General features: G+C 43.4%; 1 protein-coding gene across 4 annotated transcripts in view; it reads right to left on the bottom strand.

Annotated features, from left to right (window-relative positions):
* vps13c (vacuolar protein sorting 13 homolog C) overlaps window positions 1-22,812 on the bottom strand; it is a 101,224-nt gene that overhangs the window by 53,193 nt on the left and 25,219 nt on the right. For all 4 annotated transcript variants that reach the window (XM_079496876.1, XM_079496878.1, XM_079496877.1 and 1 more), the window contains 22 exons: window positions 17,763-17,820; window positions 16,732-16,859; window positions 15,948-16,054; window positions 15,316-15,490; window positions 15,033-15,095; window positions 13,277-13,421; window positions 12,512-12,612; window positions 10,619-10,761; window positions 9,890-10,082; window positions 9,234-9,348; window positions 8,971-9,107; window positions 8,363-8,495; window positions 7,587-7,704; window positions 7,130-7,262; window positions 5,543-5,615; window positions 4,633-4,727; window positions 4,034-4,178; window positions 2,641-2,720; window positions 2,140-2,199; window positions 1,159-1,309; window positions 717-833; window positions 401-504 (listed from right to left, as the gene is read on the bottom strand). In XM_079496876.1, coding sequence (XP_079353002.1) covers window positions 401-504; window positions 717-833; window positions 1,159-1,309; window positions 2,140-2,199; window positions 2,641-2,720; window positions 4,034-4,178; window positions 4,633-4,727; window positions 5,543-5,615; window positions 7,130-7,262; window positions 7,587-7,704; window positions 8,363-8,495; window positions 8,971-9,107; window positions 9,234-9,348; window positions 9,890-10,082; window positions 10,619-10,761; window positions 12,512-12,612; window positions 13,277-13,421; window positions 15,033-15,095; window positions 15,316-15,490; window positions 15,948-16,054; window positions 16,732-16,859; window positions 17,763-17,820 — 2,574 coding nt within the window. The remainder of the gene's footprint in view (window positions 1-400; window positions 505-716; window positions 834-1,158; window positions 1,310-2,139; window positions 2,200-2,640; window positions 2,721-4,033; window positions 4,179-4,632; window positions 4,728-5,542; window positions 5,616-7,129; window positions 7,263-7,586; window positions 7,705-8,362; window positions 8,496-8,970; window positions 9,108-9,233; window positions 9,349-9,889; window positions 10,083-10,618; window positions 10,762-12,511; window positions 12,613-13,276; window positions 13,422-15,032; window positions 15,096-15,315; window positions 15,491-15,947; window positions 16,055-16,731; window positions 16,860-17,762; window positions 17,821-22,812) is intronic.

Here is a 22,812-nt window from a genome sequence, read left to right as displayed (position 1 = left end):
TCATGAAAGGAAATTATGTTCAAGAGAGAGAGGAAAAATATGCCAGAAAGGCATATTTTTATATTATATCCAGGTCCAGGCACTCAAGGTGAATTTGTAGTGTAGTATTTTATGGGCTACAAACAAAAATACTCACTGGCAATATCTCTATTGTGTATGCATCAGGCCTCTGTTGTGTGATGATATTTAGTGTGTCATTCCTTGGGAAAGACTGTTGCAAACTCTACACAGTAACTCAATCAATATTATACTGATTAGCTGCTGTAATGACAGCTATCATTTCTAGTTATTAGTATGATACTAACAGATAATTTCTGATCTAAAGCTAAAGTTTGGAGCAATACTTTTGCTGTAACTTATATATCACAAATTATGTGGTCAATGTAACTTTATACTGTACCTTTTTGTGGATGGTCCTGGGGTCGATATCTGTGACCACGATATCTCGGAGTCTGGCGAATACCTCTGTTTCTTTGGCCCGAACCAGGACAGACGCATCAATACCTGTGAACACAAACATGCATTTCTTCTAGGCGATTATCGTTACTTTTTAAGGGACCAGGCTAAAAAAGAATAATTAACAGAAATGCAATTGTTGCAGAATTGGAAAAGATATAATGTACATGAGAATGTGTTTGTTCTAAATCACTTCCATCATCAAACGGTCCCCAGATAAATGAACGATATATATTTGACATTTGAGTGAGAAACCTTGCCTTGGACTATGATGTCGGCGATGCTGCGTCGATCATCACAGACCTCCACATGGAAACGGCCCAGCATGGCAAACAGTTTGAAGTTAAATATGTTGACATCTCGCGAGCCTTTCGATACTGCCAAGGGATACAGAATCACACTTAAATAAACACAGAGCTGGGACAATAAAACTATTAACTATTACTATTGTTTTACTGTCTGTACTCTGTAATACTGTTAAGCATGACATATAGATCAGAAAGTTTATTAAATATTATTGTTAAAGAAGACTAAGGCACAAGACAAAGAGTATAAAAATTGACACTTACAGTCAATTGGAGTTAAATGAACACTCAGGTAACAATAGTAATCATATAGATATTAAAGTACAGATACATTCATTCACGTATAGTGTAGTTGTCTATATCCCTCACAGCCAGGGCAATATGGAGCTATGTTTACCCGTCTTGCCATGTCCAGCTTTTTCCACTGGCTTCTTGACCTCTCGGTCTTTGGAGGTGGTGAGGTCCTGTGGCAGTACAGTGTTCACATAGTTGATGGTGGACAGCAAGGCCTTGGTATGGAGGAGGAAGTTCAGGGAGGAAAACTCCACCTGGGTACAACAGAGGGCAATAGGAATAAAGCTAAATACAGCTGTGATCTGTTACTGTCTTTCTATTTCGGACCCGCCATTTAGTCCTTTCTACAGCATCTCTCTCTTTCTCTTATAACACAACATACAGGTAGTACTGTACATAGTTTATGTAATCGGAGCTCTAAAGCCCTGTTAACTTGGTTATTAAAAAATCACACCTGTGTGAACTGAGTGGTGCAAGGTCTTATATAGCCTGATCAGCTGTGGTCTGACGTAATGTCAGTGACCATAGTAACCATGCTCCTTTTTTGAGTGGACAGGCACACGAACATACAGACAAAGCTGGTTGTTGGAGTGGTTTGCAACACTCAAAAATGAATCACACTCTTATGAAGTGAGGGGCGCCCACTGTATTTATATTGGACACATGACGTCTTACGTCTTCATTTAGTGCCCTAAACAAACATTGAAGTCCATAGACTTGACTGATTTACTGGGGGTCGTTGACATGAAAAGGATTGAGAGCTACATTTTGTACAAGCAGCCTCACAAACGCTTTCTGTATTTGGGGCTGTAGACTGGGAAGATATCAAACAAATACAGGCAAACACCTTGTTGTCATACGTGTAACAGTCTGTTACTATGGGAACACCAGGAAACCAGATTAAAATATGACGTAAAGATATCATCCGCTCCCGACCGGATCATAAACCCGAAATGGTATGCACTATGCATCCCAGGCTAGGGCAGAACAAGGCAGAAAGAAGGCTGACAATGGGTCACAACAAGCCAAGCACCATACAGGAGTAAAAGCCCATGCAGTCTCCAAAGCTACATCCATTACTCACCTTAAGTGTTTGTTCAGTGTTGTCAAACATGGTCAGGAAGCTGGGGCCATTAGGGTCAGCCTGTGGAGAACATAATGGCAAAAAAAAAAAAAGCATTGTTGAATAAAACCGTTTTTTTCGACCCATGTTTCTGTGTTTTTTATTTAGGTTTCTGTTTTGCATTAAGGACAGGAACCCCTTTTGGGGTAGTTGTTGCTATGTACAGTACAGTATATAGCAACAAAACATTTTTGTAATTTATTTTTATAAATATTTTATAGTATTATAAAAAAAAACGTTGGTCCGGATTTAGAAGGAGTTTTTAGAATGGGCCTCAGTCCTAAACGGGTTAAGCTAAACTATGCGTGTTTAGTGTTGGTCTGATGATAAAGGGGACACACTGTAACAGCTTCCAGGCAGAATATAATAAGTGATGTGGGATGTGAAGTGATTTTCTTTGTTGTGGATGTTGAAAGATACATTATTCGATACCTCCATGTAAACAGTGATGGAGAGACTTACTTTGACATATTCCACCTTCAGCAGGTCAGAGCCCTGTTTGTCTGATGAGCTGATCAGGTGGAGAGGCTGCTTCCGCTCATCTGGTGTACAAACACATGTCCACATTCAAAGTTCACACACTTGCCAACTACAGTAAACATGATATATCAACTGTGCAAAAAGTACCTAGAGTGCATGTGTGAATTTGGCATGCACAGCCACCATGTGTCTGTTTTTGTGTATTTGTTGTGCTTTATAAAATGGGTCTCGTTTATTGCAGGGAACTTTCCATTTTAAATAATTCCGCCACATGCATCAAACATTCAGAGACATGCCATTTCAAATGTATCTATAAAAACAAATGCCAATTAATTAATTGTAGATTAGAAGCCTGTGCCATATTTGCATGGCCTCAGATAATTCCATATTAGGAAAAGCAGCACACAGCAAAAGTTATTTAGCCATCTCCAATTATCTTCAGTGATTCGATCAAGGTTTCATAGAGGGCTTCAAATGATTAATGATTTAGATTATTTTTGCTTGTCCATCACAAATAAAAACATTAGAAGAGGATGAAGAATAGCACACTCATTCCTGTACTGTTTGGGGGTGGTACTGTATTAGATGGGTGAATTGACAGATGGTTCATCTGTATTTGTGCATCCATGTACACAGTTAGGGCTGTCACGAATCGATTACACATTGAAGTTGACGATTCATTGTCACAAATAATTGCTTTTAACGATGTAATTGTGTTTTTGGCATTGGAACATTCATATGAATATTAATTACATTTATGTTTGCCTTATGTTAGGCTTCGTAACGAAAAGGTGCACAGGGCAAATATGAGAAATTACCAAAGATTACCAGCATTGTCATACATTTTACACTTTAAAATTACCAGCAGTAAGCTTGTAGATCTGCAATTTCTGCTTATATTTATGTATGAACATCTTTCAATATGGAAATGATGAGAAAATAATTGCAATTATTATTATTGCGATTATGGATAATTGCGATTATGGGATAATTGTGACAACACTATACACAGTATGCAACTATGCATGCATGCATGCATGCGTGCGTGCGTGCGTGCGTGCGTGCGTGCGTGCGTGCGTGCGTGCGTGCGTGCGTGCGTGCGTGCGTGCGTGCGTGCGTGCGTGCGTGCGTGCGTGCGTGCGTGCGTGCGTGCGTGCGTGCGTGCGTGCGTGCGTGCGTGCGTGCGTGCGTGCGTGCGTGCGTGCGTGCGTGCGTGCGTGCGTGCGTGCGTGCGTGCGTGCGTGCGTGCGTGCGTGCGTGCGTGCGTGCGTGCGTGCGTGCGTGCGTGCGTGCGTGCGTGCGTGCGTGCGTGCGTGCGTGCGTGCGTGCGTGCGTGCGTGCGTGCGTGCGTGTGTGTGTGTGTGTGTGTTCCTACCACAGTAGTCCAGGCCTACTCGGCGGAGGTAGGAGGTGATGGTGAGGTCATAGGTCCTCATCTTGCCCTGGGCCCCCAGCTGAGACACATTGAGGGCCAGCACAGTGTTCTCCTGGTCAGCCTGCCTTGTGAGCTCCAACAAGACCTACATGCACACACACACGCACACGCACGCACGCACCCACGCATGCAGATATATAACATTAAGTGCTAAATCCCCTTCATCGTCTCACTACCTCTTCTGTACAATTTACAATTGAGGCATTTAGCAGAGGCTCTTAATCAAGAGGTGACCACCGAAAATTACAACATGACATCATGACATGACACCACGGTGGTAAGCGCTACACCGCTCATCCAAACACATCTCTCTGTTTTTACTAACCACCGTTTCGGTGGTAACCTTATCACCTAAAACTGGAGTATGAATAGGCATTTACAGCAAGCAAGGTCTGCATCTATATGACATCATATCTGAGATACACTACGACAACCTGACACAAGTTCAATGAACTTCTCTCTTGAGCTCGGTAGACCATGTTCGGTTGACCCTTTTCTGTTTGTTTACTGAGGATAAGATAAGGAGATAATAAACGTACCGTTTTGATTTCAAACTGAAACTGAACATCGGTGAGTTCTTCTATGGCTGACTGTTGACCGTCCAGAGACTGATCCCCAGCGTCCTCGTCAGAATCTGCACAAGACAAGATCCAGTTGGAGTAGTTCTGTGATCAAGAGTCACTCCTACTGAACGTCTGGGTCAGTCTTTCATATTTCCTTCCTCCAGTTTGTCACGTCATACTGTATGTGACTCTAGGTGAGATGAGTAGCCACTATATTCAAGTAAAGGTGTTATGGATCTGTGCAGACCGTTGAATTACCATACAGTAGTTTAGTTTGTAGAGAGAACCCAGCTGACCTGAGGGGGGTGCTGTTATGTTGCAGTATTATAACAGTACAATGGCTTCCAGTAGATTCATTCACAAATGGAATACATTAAAACTGGACATAGCTTCTGTCGGGTGGAAATCTTTTATCTCCATATTTTGTTATACTTTTCTCTTTTTTTTTGCTTTTTTGTAAATGAATGCCCTACTTCGTCATACGATACTACATACAATGTCACACAAAAGTAGGAAAATAATTGAAGATTTATAAGAGCTTGTAGATCGCCTCTTCCTGAACAGTAACAGGTTTTGGGAGAGTTTTCCACCGGTCACCTGACCAGATATAAATCCCCTAGTCGTTACAGCCACTAGAACAGGATGCAGATTATAGCAGCGATAAAGGAAAGAAAGGGGTAACAACATAATGAGTACATAACTTTAGTGGTATAGTAAATGGGAATCAGAAATAACTACAACTACTGACATAAGTACAGTACCATTCAACCTAGATTGTGGAAAATGCACATTTGTGCAGCTACAGCACAGTGGAAGTTCATAACTTGATGCCAATGCCAGTACAAAACTGTCAGTGAAAAGCAGCTGGTGTAATGTCATTGCTAACCTGTTTCAATTGCGTTGATTAAGGCAGGGGGAAGGCTGAGAGCTCTAGGCCTGGTGTCCGCCAGAGACAGCACCTACAGCAGGAAGACAGGAACAAAGAGTTGTTTTTTGGGGGGGGGGGTTCTTTTTTTTGTGTTATTTCTTATGTCTTTGAGTGTTTAGGATGTTTAGGACTTTTGGTTGTGAATGGAGCCACGTGGCAGTGTTGATTTTGTCGACTAAAGCTGCATTCAGATTTGAATGGTTAGAGTGGCGCGATTACATACAAAGTCAATGCAAAAACGATAGTTGCGCGAACGGGAGCAGCGCGACCTGGCGCAACACAAACGGGACGAACCGAGGCGAATATACATATTCGAATCTGAACGCACCTTTAGACTAAGACAGACGAAAAATGAATGTTCGTCGACTACCGACGAAAAAGACGAAATAAAAACGAAGCTATGATGACTAAAACTAAGACTAAATATATTTCATCAAAGATACATAAAAGGTAGATTAAAATGTTAGGGAGGGAAGTAGTGGAGGAGAGATCCAGTAGCACTAATAGACAAGTCATTTTATGTTTGGTTGCGTTCGTGTATTGCACTCTTAATTTCTGAAAATAGCAGAATAGCACTGTGACAGCTATTTTCAGAATGCAACCAAGTGTAAAATCAGGCATTACGACGCCATTAAGGCCCACCAAAATACATTTGTCAACTAAATCAACTGTAGATTTAGTAGACGAACACCAAAACATTTCAGTTGACTAAAATATGACTAAAACTAAATAAAATTTTACTCAAAAGACCATGACTAAAAACTAAATAAAAATCAGACCCGTCTGAAGTGAGTGGTGTTTGTGTACTGTATTTGTGCTGTACATACTGTACTGTACTGTACTGTACTAGCCCTCCTCCCTGGCCTGTGTGTGTCTGTGTGTTAGGCTGTGCAACAGTGACACTTGGTGGTGAACAAACGCTATAATGCTATTTTCGTGCTCGGAAAGACCCAGGGACGGACTCAGGGACAGACCCGGGGACACACATAGCTGTCTATAGGAGTGGTTGCACCACTCAAAACAACACTACCACGTGGGGCAGTTTTCATGCATTGGACCAAAAATGATCCTCGTTCTAGAGAGTAGAGGCTTAATTGGACCTGATGTAGATGAAGTTAATTCTGATCTGGATGGAGTGCACAAGCCTACCTTCTGGGTGGGGGTGGAGGGTGAGCCTACCTTCTGGGTGGAGGGTGAGTCTACCTTCTGGGTGGAGGGTGAGCCTACCTTCTGGGTGGGGGTGGAGGGTGAGCCTACCTTCTGGGTTGGGGTGGGGGGTGAGCCTACCTTCTGGGTTGGGGTGGAGGGTGAGCCTACCTTCTGGGTGGAGGGTGAGCCTACTTTCTGGGTGGAGGGTGAGCCTACCTTCTGGGTGGGGGTGGAGGGTGAGCCTACCTTCTGGGTGGGGGTGGAGGGTGAGCCTACCTTCTGGGTTGGGGTGGGGGGTGAGCCTACCTTCTGGGTGGGGGTGGAGGGTGAGCCTACCTTCTGGGTTGGGGTGGGGGGTGAGCCTACCTTCTGGGTTGGGGTGGAGGGTGAGCCTACCTTCTGGGTTGGGGTGGAGGGCGTGGATCCCATGTTGGGCAGGGGGATGCTGTTGATGAGCTGGAGCACGCCGTGGATTTTCTGATCAGAGATCCTCACATGGAGCAATGGCAGCTCTCCGGACACCTTAAACCTTAAAAATCACACCCGTGTGAAGTGAGAGGCGCTCTTATCCTCATACATCATCATACATCATCTCATTCCGGCCAATCACAGTTTGCGTCCTCACCTTCGTCTTCAATGTTTGTGTTTACACAATGTTTGTGCTTACACAGACACTCAAAGCTGGCCATTCATTGTCAATGGCATTCAATGTTTGTGTTAACACAATGTTTGTGTGTGCACAAACCCTCAAAGCTACCCCTGCTATTATTATGAAATGCTCAGAATAGGGAACGGAAGGGTTCATTCAAGTGGTTCAAAATACAACGAAACAAATGAATGAAACCAAACCAACCTGGCCATCCTGGAGTCTTTATCCACCATGCACTTGGCCAGCTGAACAGTGAAGTCCATGGGCTGCAGAATATGCTGGATGGAGGATCCATGCAAACGTGCAGTCTTCCATGCCTCTCCTAAACAACAACACATTTTAATCACTACAGTCACAGAGGCAACTTTTTTTTTGCTTCCACTCAGTAAATTGTAACTTCGACTTTAAGGTGGTTGCACACCGGCCGCATTTTTCGGAAAACCGATGGAGAAACGCCGCTATAAATCCGAATTCGCATCCGATTCGCGCCCGGTGTGTGGAGACCTTTAAGGTAGGGTAAGTGACTTTTTTTATTTTGTTTCCTGTTTAAAGGTTAAATCACTATATTCTGATAGTAATTATTGCCATAGATAGAGTGTTTGTTCAGTCTCTCCAGCTCTTTGATAAACAGAAAAGTCCAGGTAGGTGACAAGATTTCAGCCAATCAGGAGAGAGTAGCTTATTTTTTTAGTGTTCCAGTTCAAACGTTGTCTGCTCTTTTATTTTAAAACTTATTTTAACCAAAGACACTTAACCTACCTTTTATGTAATAATCATCATACAAGATTTCCTGTAGGGGATAAATAAACTGTACATTGACATGAATGCCAAATGAAGGTTTTTGTGTGTGTGTGTGCGCACGCGCATGTGTGTGTGTGTGTGTGTGTGTGTGTGTGTGTGTGTGTGTGTGTGTGTGTGTGTGTGTGTGTGTGTGTGTGTGTGTGTGTGTGTGTATGCCATGCGTGCATGTGTGTGTGTACCTGGCTTGCTAAAGAGGAGCTGCACGCTACAGAGTTCCAGGGAGTATCTCTCATAGGCGCGGTCCATGATCTCCTCCAGGGCGGAGAAGCTGGCTGACGCTGGCGTGTGGCTGCCCTGATCCACGCTGTTCAGCTGAACCACACACAAATCTTCTTTATCATGATTCAAAATGTTAAAAAAACAACACAGACACTAGCACTCCAGAGCAAAACGGAGGAAAAGGCATTATTAACATAAGGCAACTGCAAACATGTTTCGACCTCGGAAGGTCTGCATCAGGCAAAAAAAAAGAGATGAAGAACTTCCGAGGCCAAAACATGTTGGCAGTTGCCTTATATTAATCAATTGTCCAGACTGTTGTTTTTTCCTCATGTTTAATCCTGTTTGATCCGTGAGCAGCACTGATACTTTTAACCACTTTAAACCATTTTTCCCATCTCCTATGAGCACCTGGTTGTTCTGTTTTCTCTGGCATTCATTTTATGTGTGGGATGTTTTTTCACCCTTGAATATTGTACTAATATTGTATTGTAGGTTGTCTGAAAATCTGTCAAATGGTTTGACTGTAATGTTGAATAAGCTGAATTGAAGAACTATACTAACTAACCTGTAAGCTACCGAAGTCTACAATGAGGAGGTCTGACTGGGCGTCAAAGAATCCAGACTTTGGCACCAGCAGGTAGGAAGGCTTCAGGTTTATCCTCAGATCCAGGATCTTTCTGGTCTCAATGACGTGAGAGAGACCTGGAAAAGACAGCACAACATCATCTTACAATTGTTAATGTTAAACACACAAACAAACAATATTTCTGTCTGTCTGTCTGTCTGTCTGTCTGGCTATCTTTCGCTCATATATAAACTGTCAGCCACCTGTAGCCGTTTTCTCCTTGATCTCTTCCAGTTTGGAGAGAGTGGCTGAGGTCAGCATTTCCAAGTCCACACCCTTCCCCGTCTTGAAGAAGTCTGCCACACTATTCACTGTCAGCTGGAAAAAGAGCAGACAGAAAAATGTACTGCACTGTTCTATTGAGGATATTGAACATCTTGGCGGCAGACTTACAGATGCCAAGAACACCTATTGCACAACTCTCTGTAGGTGACATACTAGTGTACAGTAGGTTTGACCAGGATCATTGTGGTGGGTATATTCTCCTTTGCCTAATGTGATATTCCTGGGGCATATTTTTGGGGCAAGCAAAATAAAGTACCTCTGTGACTGTAGTGGTTCAAATGTTTGTGTTGTTGTTTAGGAGAGGCATGGAAGACTTCATGCTTGCATGGATCCTCCGTCCAGCATATAGCAAACTTTAGATGACAATCTTAGCCAATCACAATGGAATATGAAACATCGGTCAGATCCGTCTTGATCACACGAATATAGACATAATGTGTACCGATTTGTGTGATGTCCTACAAAATCTGTTGGAGTAATATTGAAACATTTGTTTTGCAAAATCCGGCCTCCTCGTGGTGCTACAACAGGACAGGATGTGAACAATGATGAACATTTTATGCATTATCCGTACAGCATCGTAGATGATCTCGACGGGCAGGGAGTTGATGTGGAGCAGCTGGTCTGCCGCGCTGTCCTCTGGGTTCAGCTCAAAGCGGACGCTCAGCAGAGACGAGGACGAGTCTCCCACCGAGGCGATGAGCGAAGGAACCACACCCTGCTGCTTCAAGCCGGTCACGTACCAGTGCTGCAGTTCCACATTAACCCTGGGGAGTGTGTTTAGTTAGTGTGTGTGTGTGTGTGTGTGTGTGTGTGTGTGTGTGCAGACAGTAGAAGAGAGAGAGTGATGACGCATAGGAGGAAGAGAGAGGTACATGTGGTGTTACAGTAGTCTGATAGAATCATTTAATAAGCTGCAGTATATTATCTGTATTTGAAAGGGATGCATGAGAGGATGTTCCGTCCCATACTGTATCTGTATCAAGTGGACACGTGATACAGATACAGTATCTGATACTGTAGAACAGGGGTTCTCAACGTTTTTGGCTGGGGACCCCCGGAAATGCTTTGGCCATGTCTCGCCACATGCGGCCCCCGCCTTCACTTAATGCAGCCCACAGGCTAATATCGGAATACTGATTTATTATTGATTTCAGCAGTTACAATTGCAAAGATGCAAACATCCATCCATCTTCAACTGCTTAGCCGGTGACCTGCTTTAATTACTTCTATAGTAGTAGCTTAATGTTGTCTGTTTTATGTCTCTAGCAATTAGAGAATCTGGAGCAGAAAAGGGCCTTACTTAACAGCTTGGGCCCCGGGTCTCTGGGATATTGTGGTGCTCAGGTCAATCATCTGAACCTTGAGGATCTCTGGAACGTTGGGCTCCTCCCGAACTGTGACCGACGTCCTGTACAGCTTGAAGGTAATGATCACCGCCACGTACTGCAACCAGAGCAGGCATTCCTAAAGGTTCTCATCTAATGTGATGGCATATTTGTGCCGGTCGGCTGTGTGTGTGTGCATGTGCGTGTACGCACAGTTGCACACATAGGAGTCATTAACATTATTGGGATTGTGGGTCCCAGATAGACACTACCAGGTAGACTGATAGACAGTCAAGCACATGCAGGCTGACACATGTAATGCCCACCTCCTATGGGGGAATATATAAAAGGGAAGCCCAATAGGCTAGGGGCATCGGCCAATACTAGGGGGATAGAGCACCGAAGTCCTGACGTCACTGCCCTCTACTACCAGTAGAGGGCAGTGAGCGCCATGGTTCATGTATGTTTTTATAAGCATTGTACTCTCCATAGGGGGATTTTAGATCGCCTCATATAAGAACTGTGTTTGAAAAATAAACCGATCACCCCGGCCTTTTCACTCATATGGATATGAAGCATCGACTGAAGGTGGAAATGTACAAATATACCCAAAGAGTAACAAAATAAGCGTTAGAAACGAGCCAAACAACCCAGAGACTACATTTCCGGGTAGGCTGCTTCTGCCCGCAGCCCGTCGCACAACAGAAACTGAACGTTAATTACGTTTATTTTTATTTTTATTTTATTGATATATAATGTATCGTGGTTAGTACGAGTCGAGTCACCACCAGCTGAGCTTATGTCAACGAGGAATCTCAGGAACGCAATATGTTGACAGCTGGGCGTGACGTATATGCTCAGCGACATTGCATTCATATGTAGTTTCAAGGCTTTTGCGGTCACATTAATTCCATTTTCTCTAGAAACTGGCTGTATCAAATATGAATGGACATCATTAACGACGCACAGACACTCCCCTGACAGAAACGCCGAGGTGGTCGGTTTATTTTTCAAACACAGTTCTTATATGAAGCGACCTAAAATCGCCGTTTGGGGATCTCAATGCAAATAAACAAATACATGAACCTGGAGATTGACACCCTCTACTGAAAGTGACGTCAGACTTCGGAGCTCTATTGTGAGGTGCAGTTTGCACAAATTACTTTTCCAGTACAGGGAAGCATTATCTGGAGATATCTACACACTGAAGAATGTACAACCTTCACATCTTTTAATGTCAAATTATTATAAATTTTCTCTGTTGTTCATTGGTGTCTTTTCAGTTTTTCTCAGTTTTTTGTACCTTTTGTCCTCTATTTGTGCCTTTTGTAAAATGTTTTACTTTTAGTAGCCAAAGAAGTAGTAGCCAATTATCTATTTAGCCCTTTTCTCTAGTCATTATCCCAATTAATTCCTCCACAGACACATTTGTGTGGGGTCACTGCACCCACTGGGAGGACGTAGAGCCTTCCTGGCTTCCCTCCCCGAACACAGGCCAATTGTGCTCGTATAGATAAAGACGCTCAACAAAGCCAGATGCACCACGGTGGATTCGAACCCACAACCTCTGTGGTGGTGGGCAGGGACGTTTTACCACTGTGCCACCCGAGCGTGCCTCTTGTAATGTTGCATGTTTTATGTGTGGGGATTACGGATGGAAATTTGCATTATGCATCTTGTGTATTGTTCATTAAGACACGTTGTCCTGTCCACAAAAACAAATAAATACAATATAGACAGGCACAGACAGAGCTGGGAGGCAGGGAAAAAAGGGACCGTCTGACAAACAGGAAAACAAAGAAGGTCACATGCACACAGACAGACAGAGAGGCAGACAGACAGACAGACATCAGTCAGTTCTACAGTACCTGCTTCGGTAAGGTCAGATTATGCGAGCTGCCGCTGTATCCAATGGCAGTATAGAGTTTCTGCTTTTCGTCTGTAGTCATCAGCTCATCCAAGCCAGTACCTAAACACAGGATACATATGGAGCAAAAATACCTCCAATTAAAATATTTTAAGCAAACTTGAAACTGAAAATGTCGCAAAAAATTAATCACAATTAGGTGTTGGTACAGTAGTTACATCCAAGGGACATCTGTAAGGTCACAGGGACATTATTTATGGAAGGCTTTGGCTTTCCATAATTTCTGTATGGAGAAACTTACAGAAGTCTAAAAAACATTTCAGCAATACTGTGAAAATGTTTTTTCTAGCTTTTCTGTTAGTGACACAACGGTGGATTTAAGTAGATCTGCACCGTCTTGCAAGGATTATAAATCAGGCTTAACAATCTAAGACCTGGAACACATCTGGGTCACCTTAGCTTTTAACCACTTTAACCATTATTTTAAACTTTAGCTGTTGAAAAATAGCAGATCTACAAGCTTGTAGTGTGGCACTCAGTGCCACGCTATGAGCTTGTATATCTGCTTTTGAAAAATCGTGAAAATGTGACGCAAATCTTTTAATATAATATTCTTTCACAACAAACATTTTTAACAAATTGCTTCTGGGGGGATCCCTGGAACAACATATTTTCAGATGGTTGTTGGCGGGCAAATGCATATAATTTGTGGGGTCCTTGACATGAATTAATTCAGAGTGAACTGAGGCGGTGGCGGGAGACGCACTCTCAGTCTCTGCTTCTTTGGATTGCTCCAGCTCCTCCTTCTTGGCCTTCCGGCCAAAGAGACTGCCAAAGAATCCTCCTCCTCCTGCCTGCTTCTGGCCTGCTGCTGCCTTCTTCCCAACAAGCTTCTGGCCAGAACGAATCACCTGACAGAGTGACAGAGGAGAGAGAGAGAGGACGGAGGAGAGAGGGAGAAATAATGAGGAGCGAGGGAGAAAGGAGGAAAACCAAGACGAAGAGAGTCAAGGAGGAAAGCGGAACATAGCAAGAGGAAACGGGGAACGGAGAAGGGACGAGGAGGATAGAATGGGAAGTGTGAAAAATAGAAAGGGGAAGATGCAGGTCAAAAACAGGAGCAAGTGACAGGATGCCAAAAGGATGCAATGTGCAAAACGTTACAGTACTGTATACCAGTAAGACGCCCGGGGCGAGAAGCGAGTGATGTCACGAGACCTGGGCACCATATAAAGGGGGGATTTTGAGTGATACACTGACTGACAGGAAATGCATGATTCCATAGTTAACTGTGACCTTTGCGGCAACCACAGTGGTTATCAAGGGACTGTCACAAGTTGGCTGGCATCGTCATCATGTCACGCATCTAGTGAACCATTATAAGTAAGAATCCGAAGAGGTTTAGGGAGCTAGCAGCATTAGCTATGCTCCTCACTAGAGACTCCATTGCAGGCCCCCCAGGTACATATTTAAACTATTTTCAGCAATGGTACACTTATTTTTTCAGTGGGTAGATCTTGTTGAGCTGGTCATTTTGAAAGTAGATCTCACGTCATAAATGTGTGGGCACCCCTGATGTAGGACTAGTAGCATGCCAAAGTTTGTGCTATTGCCATTGAGAATGCATTGGGTGTTTAAGTTAAATAACTCAGAAACTACAAATGATTTCAAAGTAAAAAGTTCCAGCATTTGTCTTCACAGTAAGATGAATTATAAAATGTGTGAATGGAGTTTCTAGGTGAAAGTGATTTTTTGACGTGCCAATATCTGCCATTGAGAATGCATTGGGCGTTTAAGTTAAATACGGGGGGGACATATTTTGACAGCAGAAACTGCCTGTCATAATTTCCCTATTCCAAAGTAACCTGACTCCGCCAGATGGGGCAGAAGAGAGTACATTGGTTCCCCCCTCCTGCTCCCATCTGGGATACACAGTGCTGCCTTGATCCCGCCTCTAGCTGCTGCTGATTGGCCAGGCCGTTTTGTGGCCGGGCATCAAGTCTGCCTGAGAGTTCCCAGATGGGAGCAGGAGGGGGGAACCCAGTGTACTATCTGCTGCCCCATCTGGCGGAGTCAGGTTAATTCCAAAGCCCCCCCAGGTACATTATATATTTAAACTATTTTCAGCAATGGTACACTTATTTTTTCAGTGGGTAGATCTTGTTGAGCTGGTCATTTTGAAAGTAGATCTCACGTCATAAATGTGTGGGCACCCCTGCTCCATTGCCTTCCGGACGAGACAGGATATTTGGCGTTACAACCCAAATGTCCTCAGTGATATCTGGCTTTACGAACCGGCGGGCTCTAACTTGCCTGGGGTGACCAGGGGACATCGTGATGTCACGATGACCTGGGGGCTTGCCTGGGGTGTGTGACGGGAATTGCGACTTCATGACAGCGTGACGGGAATTGTGGGTTATGTGACAAAAACGCAAGATTTCATACAGTCTTGTTAATACAGTACAAGAGCAAGGTTACAGTACATGCTATTGTCATATAGATGAACAAATCCAGAGCATTACCTCCATTTGGGCCTGCTGTCGGGCTAAAGTGATGTTGAACACATCTAGGAGTTTCTCTAGATCCTAGCATAAACACAAACACACAATTTGTTTTAGTGTTTACAGATTTAGAAATGGACAAATCAATGCACGCACGTGCACACACGCACGCACACGCGTACGTACACATACATACATACTGTACACGTACGTACACATACATACATAGAGTATACACACATAGCTCCGCATAAGAGTGGCGCTAGCACCACTCAAAAACCCAGAGAACACTTAGTACCGTCACCTGTATCTGTTGGTCTGACTCTGGGTTGACTTTGCCCTGGGTAAGGAGTTTGTTCTTGAAGGCGGTCTTGTATGCCTTCAGGGTCTCCCGGTGCTGTTTGATGCTGCGCCAACACCACATCTGGTTACAGCGTCGAATATGAACTTCCAAGACACTATTTATGCCATACCTCCACCTGAAAGAAAAACAGACAACAACAAAATAGATTTGACACGTCAGTTTGGGCCCTGGGACAGTGGTTGTCAACTATGGTCCTTGGTGGCCTGCATTACAGCTGGTTTTATATCCAACCAGGACCTCTAGTACTTCTGGTTTTCTATCCAACCAGGACCTCTAGTACTTCTGGTTTTTTATCCTACCAGGACCTCTAGATCTACCAGCTAACTACTTACTAGGAAGTGAATTGCATTGACCTCTAACTACTAGCTGACAGTAACAATATCATAACCTTTTTTTTATAATTTTTATCCCACGATTTTGCAACCCATTTTTTCACCCAGTGTCAATTATTGAATGTAATCCTGGGCGCTACACTTCCTCTGCCAACCTGGGGGGGCAGCGGACTGACCCCATGCTTCCTTCTATGCATGAGAACAATATCATAACCATGGTATGATGTTTGTTGGACTAACCAGGACTTGGTGTTTCCATGGACGAGGACATCAGGTCGAAACTTCCTGTATGGTCCATTCTTCACCATACAGTCAATAGACTCCAGGAGGTCAACCATACTCAGGTACTGGTACATGCACACACACGCACGCACACGCACGCACACGCACGCACACACGTACACAGACACAGACACACACACACACACACACAGTAAGACAGAAATGAGCATGATCGTGTAAACACACTGTATTTATGTTATATTGGCTTTTATGCATTTCTGGTGTACAGTATACAGTACATTTGTGATGTATTGTTAGTAAAGCACCTGATATTGCATCATTGTTTTGATTGTTACGGGCACGGAAGCACCTGATATTGCATTATTGTTTTGATTGTTACGGGTAAGGAAGCTGCCAGCCTGCCAGTCATTGTCAATAATGAAATAATTGGAAATTCCCTGTGTTAGATTACTGTTTGAGGACATTGATAATAAAAGCTCATTGCAGGTGTATTCTTCTGCAGGCATACCCAGAGCGCTGCCGTATGTTGTTTGAACTGCACCATTCTGGCCAACATCCAGGAACATTATAAATGACTGCCGGGTCCTACAGCTCTAATTTGCTCTCCCAAGGCATCAAATATGTATCAATGATATTTAGATAGTACTAAGTACTATCGCCATTCTTAAATGTTCTAGTAGCAATGCTGGGAAATGCACTAATTGTGTGTGTACTGTGCGTGCGTACGTGCGTGCATGCGTGCCCGTGCATGCGTGTTTCTGTGTGTGTGTGTAAAACTTACCTGTGGCTTGGTCATCTCTATAGCAATATTCTGGACTTCAAGGTGCAGGGTGGCTTTAGGAAACTTCAGGTCAATCTCATCACTGGGGTTGATGCGCATCTTAGCCGAGGCAAAGATGGGTTTGAAGACTGTCAGTAGAAATGGGATAAAAGTCAAAAGGTCAAATCATTACTTTCATGCATAGGAGATGCATTTGAAAAATGCACCCGCAACAGAGATGTATTTTCACTCTGACATGCTGCTATGCCTGTACCATGCACATCAGTACTGTATGTGTGACAATACATAGTCATACAGCTCAAATTGTCAGCTCATGGATTACCTTTTAAATATATGATGATGTTCTTAAGTTGCGTTTCTAAAACGGTAATGGTATGTTTACACACAACTATGTCGCTGTCGGGTGGAAACCCGGAAATGGGAAACCGAACATGTGTTAAATGGATCCAATGTAGTTATTACTTAGTCTTAAAGTTCTTAACACCTCAACCTTGCATCCCTATTTTCAATAATTGCAGATAGTAGCAGATAGAAATAGTAGATTGTCTATTTCCACTACTTTTGTGCCATAGTCGAGAAGTAAGGTTCTTATTAAGAGTTAAAGAAATTATTTTGAGCGGTTTCACGTGAGGTCGTGATCTGGTTTATGAGGGGTCAAGGAGATTCAACATTATACTGCACATAATCTACATACGCATGTGGATTTGTGTGTCACCACTCACCGCACGTGTATAGTGTATTGGCTGTCTGCCTGCCTGCCTCTGTGTGTGTGTGTGAGTGAATGACCACGTCTACTCTACATTAACATGTAGTCGGGTAAAGATAAAAGTGAAGATGAAAGCCATTATCATCAACCAACGCACGCACACGCGCACGCACGCACGCACGCACGCACGCACACGCACGCGCGCACACACACACACACACACACACACACATCAAATGAGCGGCATCTTGAAGACAAGCCACATTCAAAGGCCCCAGTCCTTTTCACATTGTAATAGCCACTGATTCAAAGGAGTGATGCTCACTGTACTGATAGTCCTTCAGCTCTCGGTCCTTGGTGCTGATGCCTGCTTTCAGTTTGTCCTGGAGGGGAAACATGAAGAGAAAACTAATGAGATTCTAATATGGAGAAGGTATTGTGGTTAAAGAGACTCTTGGGATCCAACCTCAATTCCATTCAGTTCAATTTACACAAGTTTACAATGAGAGGTTTCACGTGGGGTCATGATAGTGTGTATGATACAAACAAGAACAAAAATAGCAGTACCGTCCATACAAAGTGGACAATGCCAGACATTTAAAGAGGAGATATAATTAGATTAATAGGCTTTATGCACATTGCACGACGTTTCAGCCATTGTTTGCCTTCATGAGGTGACAAAATCAGTGACACACCTCCCTTATATGGTCGTAGGTCACGGCATGTGACCACAGAGAAAATAGGGCAGGCAATTACAATAAACACTATTCTGTGAAATGAATAATAATTATAGTTTATCAACAATTATTGTGGAAAAACACACCACATAACAAGTTTAAAACTTGCTTGCTTTAAGCATTTTGTTCACATTTTTATATTTGTATATCTTCTCCCTGCAACTGGACACACCTTTCAGCTATTACAAGAAATTCTGTCTCTTTTATCTTGGATCACTATGCAAGTGTTTGTTCCCCTACTAGTGACCTGCCATAATTTGGTCAGTTCAAAGGAATGCTCCTGTTTCTACTGAGATATTTAGATTTTGTTTGTTTTGATTGACTGGTTGTTCTGCATAAAAGGTCCATTGTAATTTACCCTTATTTTATGAAATGGCATATATTTTGGTGTGGATTGTCTTGTATTGTAACCTCGGCCACATTGAAAATGAGGGCTTGCCCTCAATTGTACTTCAGAGTATAAATAAAGGTGATGATGATGTTGGGATTCTCATTTCTTTTGCGTTTCATATTTGGGGACTCCAGTAAAGGAAAACAACAGAACATGTTACCCAGATCAGGGATTAAGGCAGAGAGGTTTTAGGTTAAGTCCATACCACTATGGTAGTGGTTTTAAAACTTTGTGCCCGGGGACACAGTGGCACAGTCCGTAGTGCTGTCGCCTCACAGCTAGAAGGTCCTGGGTTCGATTCCCACATGGGGACGCAGGGGGCGTGTTCTCTCCTCCGCGTCATCAGTGCCCATAACCGAGGTGGGGTTGGCAAAAGGGGGCCTTTCTGTGTGGAGTTTGCATGTTCTCCCCGTGTCCCCTAGGGTAGGTACCCTCACAAAAAACATGCAGTAATCCTGGTCTCTAAACTGCCTCCCCCTGGCCAGCCTGGACGCCTGATGGAGGGGAAAGGAACTGGTCGGAATAACGTGTTCCTTCCATGCACTACGTCCGGCCGGGGAAACTCCCCCCTGTCAGCTGAAAAGAAGCAGCTTGGACTCCTCATGCATAGAAGGAGGCATGAGGTCTGTCCGCTGCCCCCCCAGGTTGGCAAAGGAAGTGTAGCGCCCAGGATTACATTAGATAATTGACACTGGGTGAAAAAGTTGACAAAGTTGTTGTGCCCAAGGCACACCAATATCACTACATGTATTAATAAAAGAGTTTTATTAAAATAAATATGTTGAAAAGTGGGTCAAATTACTAAATAAGGCACAATTGCACTTGTCATGGGAACCAGTGCTCTATTGATCACTGCTCCCTGGTGTGCCTCGTCTTTTCTCTCTAGGTTAATTAGTATGCACGTCGAATCATGTTTATATTATTTAGCATTAATAGTCATCATGATAGTCCCTTTTCACCATACTGTAGCTGCCTAGAAGAGGAGCATGGGAGGAAGAGCTCTCCATCCAGCTGTGAGAGTTTGAATTTGTCACATCATTCCCACGTCAGCAAGCCTCAGGATGTTACAGCTGGCTGAACACAGGCAAACACGACTGGCCTGATCTGGTTTAATGTAACGACCGCACAGAAATAAAACACAGCAAACACGTATGAACGTTGGTGCGGACACGTGCAACCATGCCTGCATGAAAAGAATACGCGCGCGCACACACACGTCGCCTGGGGCATCGTCTACTGTGACTGTGACCTTTTTATTTTTAGTCATTTTCTATTTTCTGGACGCTTCTTTTCATCTGACAGTGAGGAGTTTCACCAGGAGGGTGTAAACGCACAGTATGAGGAACACTCTTCTGCTTCCTGGTGAGCAGGAGCCCCGACCAAACTGTAGGAGTCACTAATGTAGTTAGTCTCGCATAGACACACTGGCTGGCAATGATAAGATAGGATAAGTGCTCTAAATAAAAATCCCATAGACTTGGCTGCCATATGACGTAATCTTCAAAAGCCATGTATGCCCCTCAAAGATCACACTTGTGTGGAGTCCTTGTCTCAGTCTTAAACATTACCATGCAAAAGTGCTCTAAACAAACAATATAAGTCCATAGATTTGGCTGCCATATGACATCATGTTAAAAGTGATCTAAACAAAATCCTTTGTGAGAATGCAGATTCGGTGGCTCTTCCGGCTCATGTGCGAACCATGTACTGTACATCCCCTTGCCATGATGTCAGTGATTTGAATCCAAACCTGTGATGTACGTCACCCCCTTTCTCTGTCTCCTACATTCTGTGTCTTTGAAGCATGACTCATTTTTGAAAGCAGGATAACATAGAACTGGAAAAGGCTGTTAGCAGGCTCTGGGAATTAAGACGTTATCTGATAACGTTGACAGGAAACACTTTTCATTCTTACTGCGCCATCTACGAACATATTCGTGCTATGCAACGCCAGCTATTATTATTATTATAATAATAATTGTTATTATTATTATTATGATTTATTGACCGTCTACTTGCAAGTGCAAGTCTATTTTCACAATACAGAACTGAACCTGTGATCTTTCCTTCTTTTATTCAAAACAAAACAAGGTGTTTACTGGATATATTTGGTACAGACATGATTTAACCAAAGGTCAGTGTCTTGCAGCACCATGAGTAAGTTGTTTACAAACTCTAAAGATGGTTGAGCCTAACCGTTGTTTCCAATGTACTTTCCAATGTTGACAACATGTGACAAGGTGATCCATATTTACTTCAACTCTTCTACTCTGACATTTAGCCACATAAACAAGAGCTGGGGAGCGTGTTCCCACGGCTTATCCCTGCATAGTAAACACATAATCCACATCCACACCAGTGCCAGACAGATGACAAGATGCAATGGATGGAGTAATGGTAACCTAACCGCTTTATAGAGAGGTCCTTCCCAAACAAAGCATTTATTGCAATATAATTAAAATAGTGCGGTCGGTAATTAAAGGGACACTTCACCCCTTTTGCAACCAGATATTATTTTAATGGTGTTTGGGAGACAAGAAACACTTTCCTGGGGTTTTTATGTGGGTAATTTGTGTTTTTAGATATTTTAGTGTTTCCAAGTGTCCATGACACTGGGCTCACTTACTTCCTGGACTACATGTTGTCTCAGTAAGAGCACCAAAGCATTATGGGAATTGTAGTCCAGGAAGGAAGTGAGCCCAGTGTCCACTAAAATATCTCAAAACACAAATAACCTACATAAAAACCCCAGGAAAGTGTTTCTTGTCACCCAACCATCATTAAAATAAGATCTGCTTGCAAAAGGGGTGCCCCGTTAATATACACAGTAGGGCAGTCACCATTACACATTTAAGTTGACGATTAATTCACACAATCACACAAATAATTGTGATTGACCATTAAATTGTGTTTTTGGCATTGGAAATTGGAATATTTAATATGAATACAAATTACATTACCGTTTGGCTTTTAGGCTTCGTAATGCAGACATGACAAATAACTGAAATTATTGGCATTTTTTATCAAGTTTATACTTAAAAAAAGCGGAAATAGCTGATCTGCTACTGTATTTCAGCTATTTTAATGTATGAACATCTTTCAACATGGAACCGATTGACAAACTTATTTCGATGATCTCAAATTAATTATTTGAGAGATGAGACCATTCAGTCAATGTTTCCACCCAAAAGGTCCTTAATGCAACATGACTATGTACTGTACATTCATAATACTGCCAGTGTCAGGATTATGGTCGACCTAATGTTATACACTGAATTATTTCACCTTGTAGGCTTGTACACACACCTTGTCCAGCTTTCTCTTGCCCCCCCCCCCCCTCCCCTCCTTTAGAATGAAAGGCTTTCATACATGTATGACCAATCTTTGTTTTCCCACAGTTCTCATTTCCTCTGTGGTTCTTCCAGTTTTAATCATGGACGGTAGGAGTGTCACCATGAAGGCCACATGCTGGGAGGGAGCAGGCGGAACACTGTGGTCACTGAGCTAGATGAGGATACTGTAGGAGGATACTGTAGGAGTGTCACCATGAAGGCCACATGCTGGGAGGGAGCAGGCGGAATACTGTGGTCACTGAGCTAGATGAGGATACTGTAGGAGGATACTGTAGGAGTGTCACCATGAAGGCCACATGCTGGGAGGGAGCAGGCGGAATACTGTGGTCACTGAGCTAGATGAGGATACTGTAGGAGGATACTGTAGGAGTGTCACCATGAAGGCCACATGCTGGGAGGGAGCAGGCGGAATACTGTGGTCACTGAGCTAGATGAGGATACTGTAGGAGGATACTGTAGGAGTGTCACCATGAAGGCCACATGCTGGGAGGGAGCAGGCGGAACACTGTGGTCACTGAGCTAGATGAGGATACTGTAGGAGGATACTGTAGGAGTGTCACCATGAAGGCCACATGCTGGGAGGGAGCAGGCAGAATACTGTGGTCACTGAGCTAGATGAGGATAACCAACCTATCCATGACGTCACATCATGGACGGTAGGAGTGTCACCATGAAGGCCACATGCTGGGAGGGAGCAGGCGGAATACTGTGGTCACTGAGCTAGATGAGGATACTGTGCTGCTTCAACCACACTTCCTTTGACACGCTGACGTCAATGCGTTGTCGTTACCAAAGCAACTGATTTCACAACTTTGTATCTCAATTACAAAATAATATGTAAGCACAGATCACACATCACATGTCCGATTTTTATTGAAACCCATTCAAGCCTGC

This window comes from Electrona antarctica, assembly GCF_951216825.1.
Source record: "Electrona antarctica genome assembly, chromosome: 3".
Taxonomy (NCBI): domain Eukaryota; kingdom Metazoa; phylum Chordata; class Actinopteri; order Myctophiformes; family Myctophidae; genus Electrona; species Electrona antarctica.
Note: the sequence above shows the minus strand (reverse complement) of the source record. Positions and strands in the feature narration are given on the sequence as shown.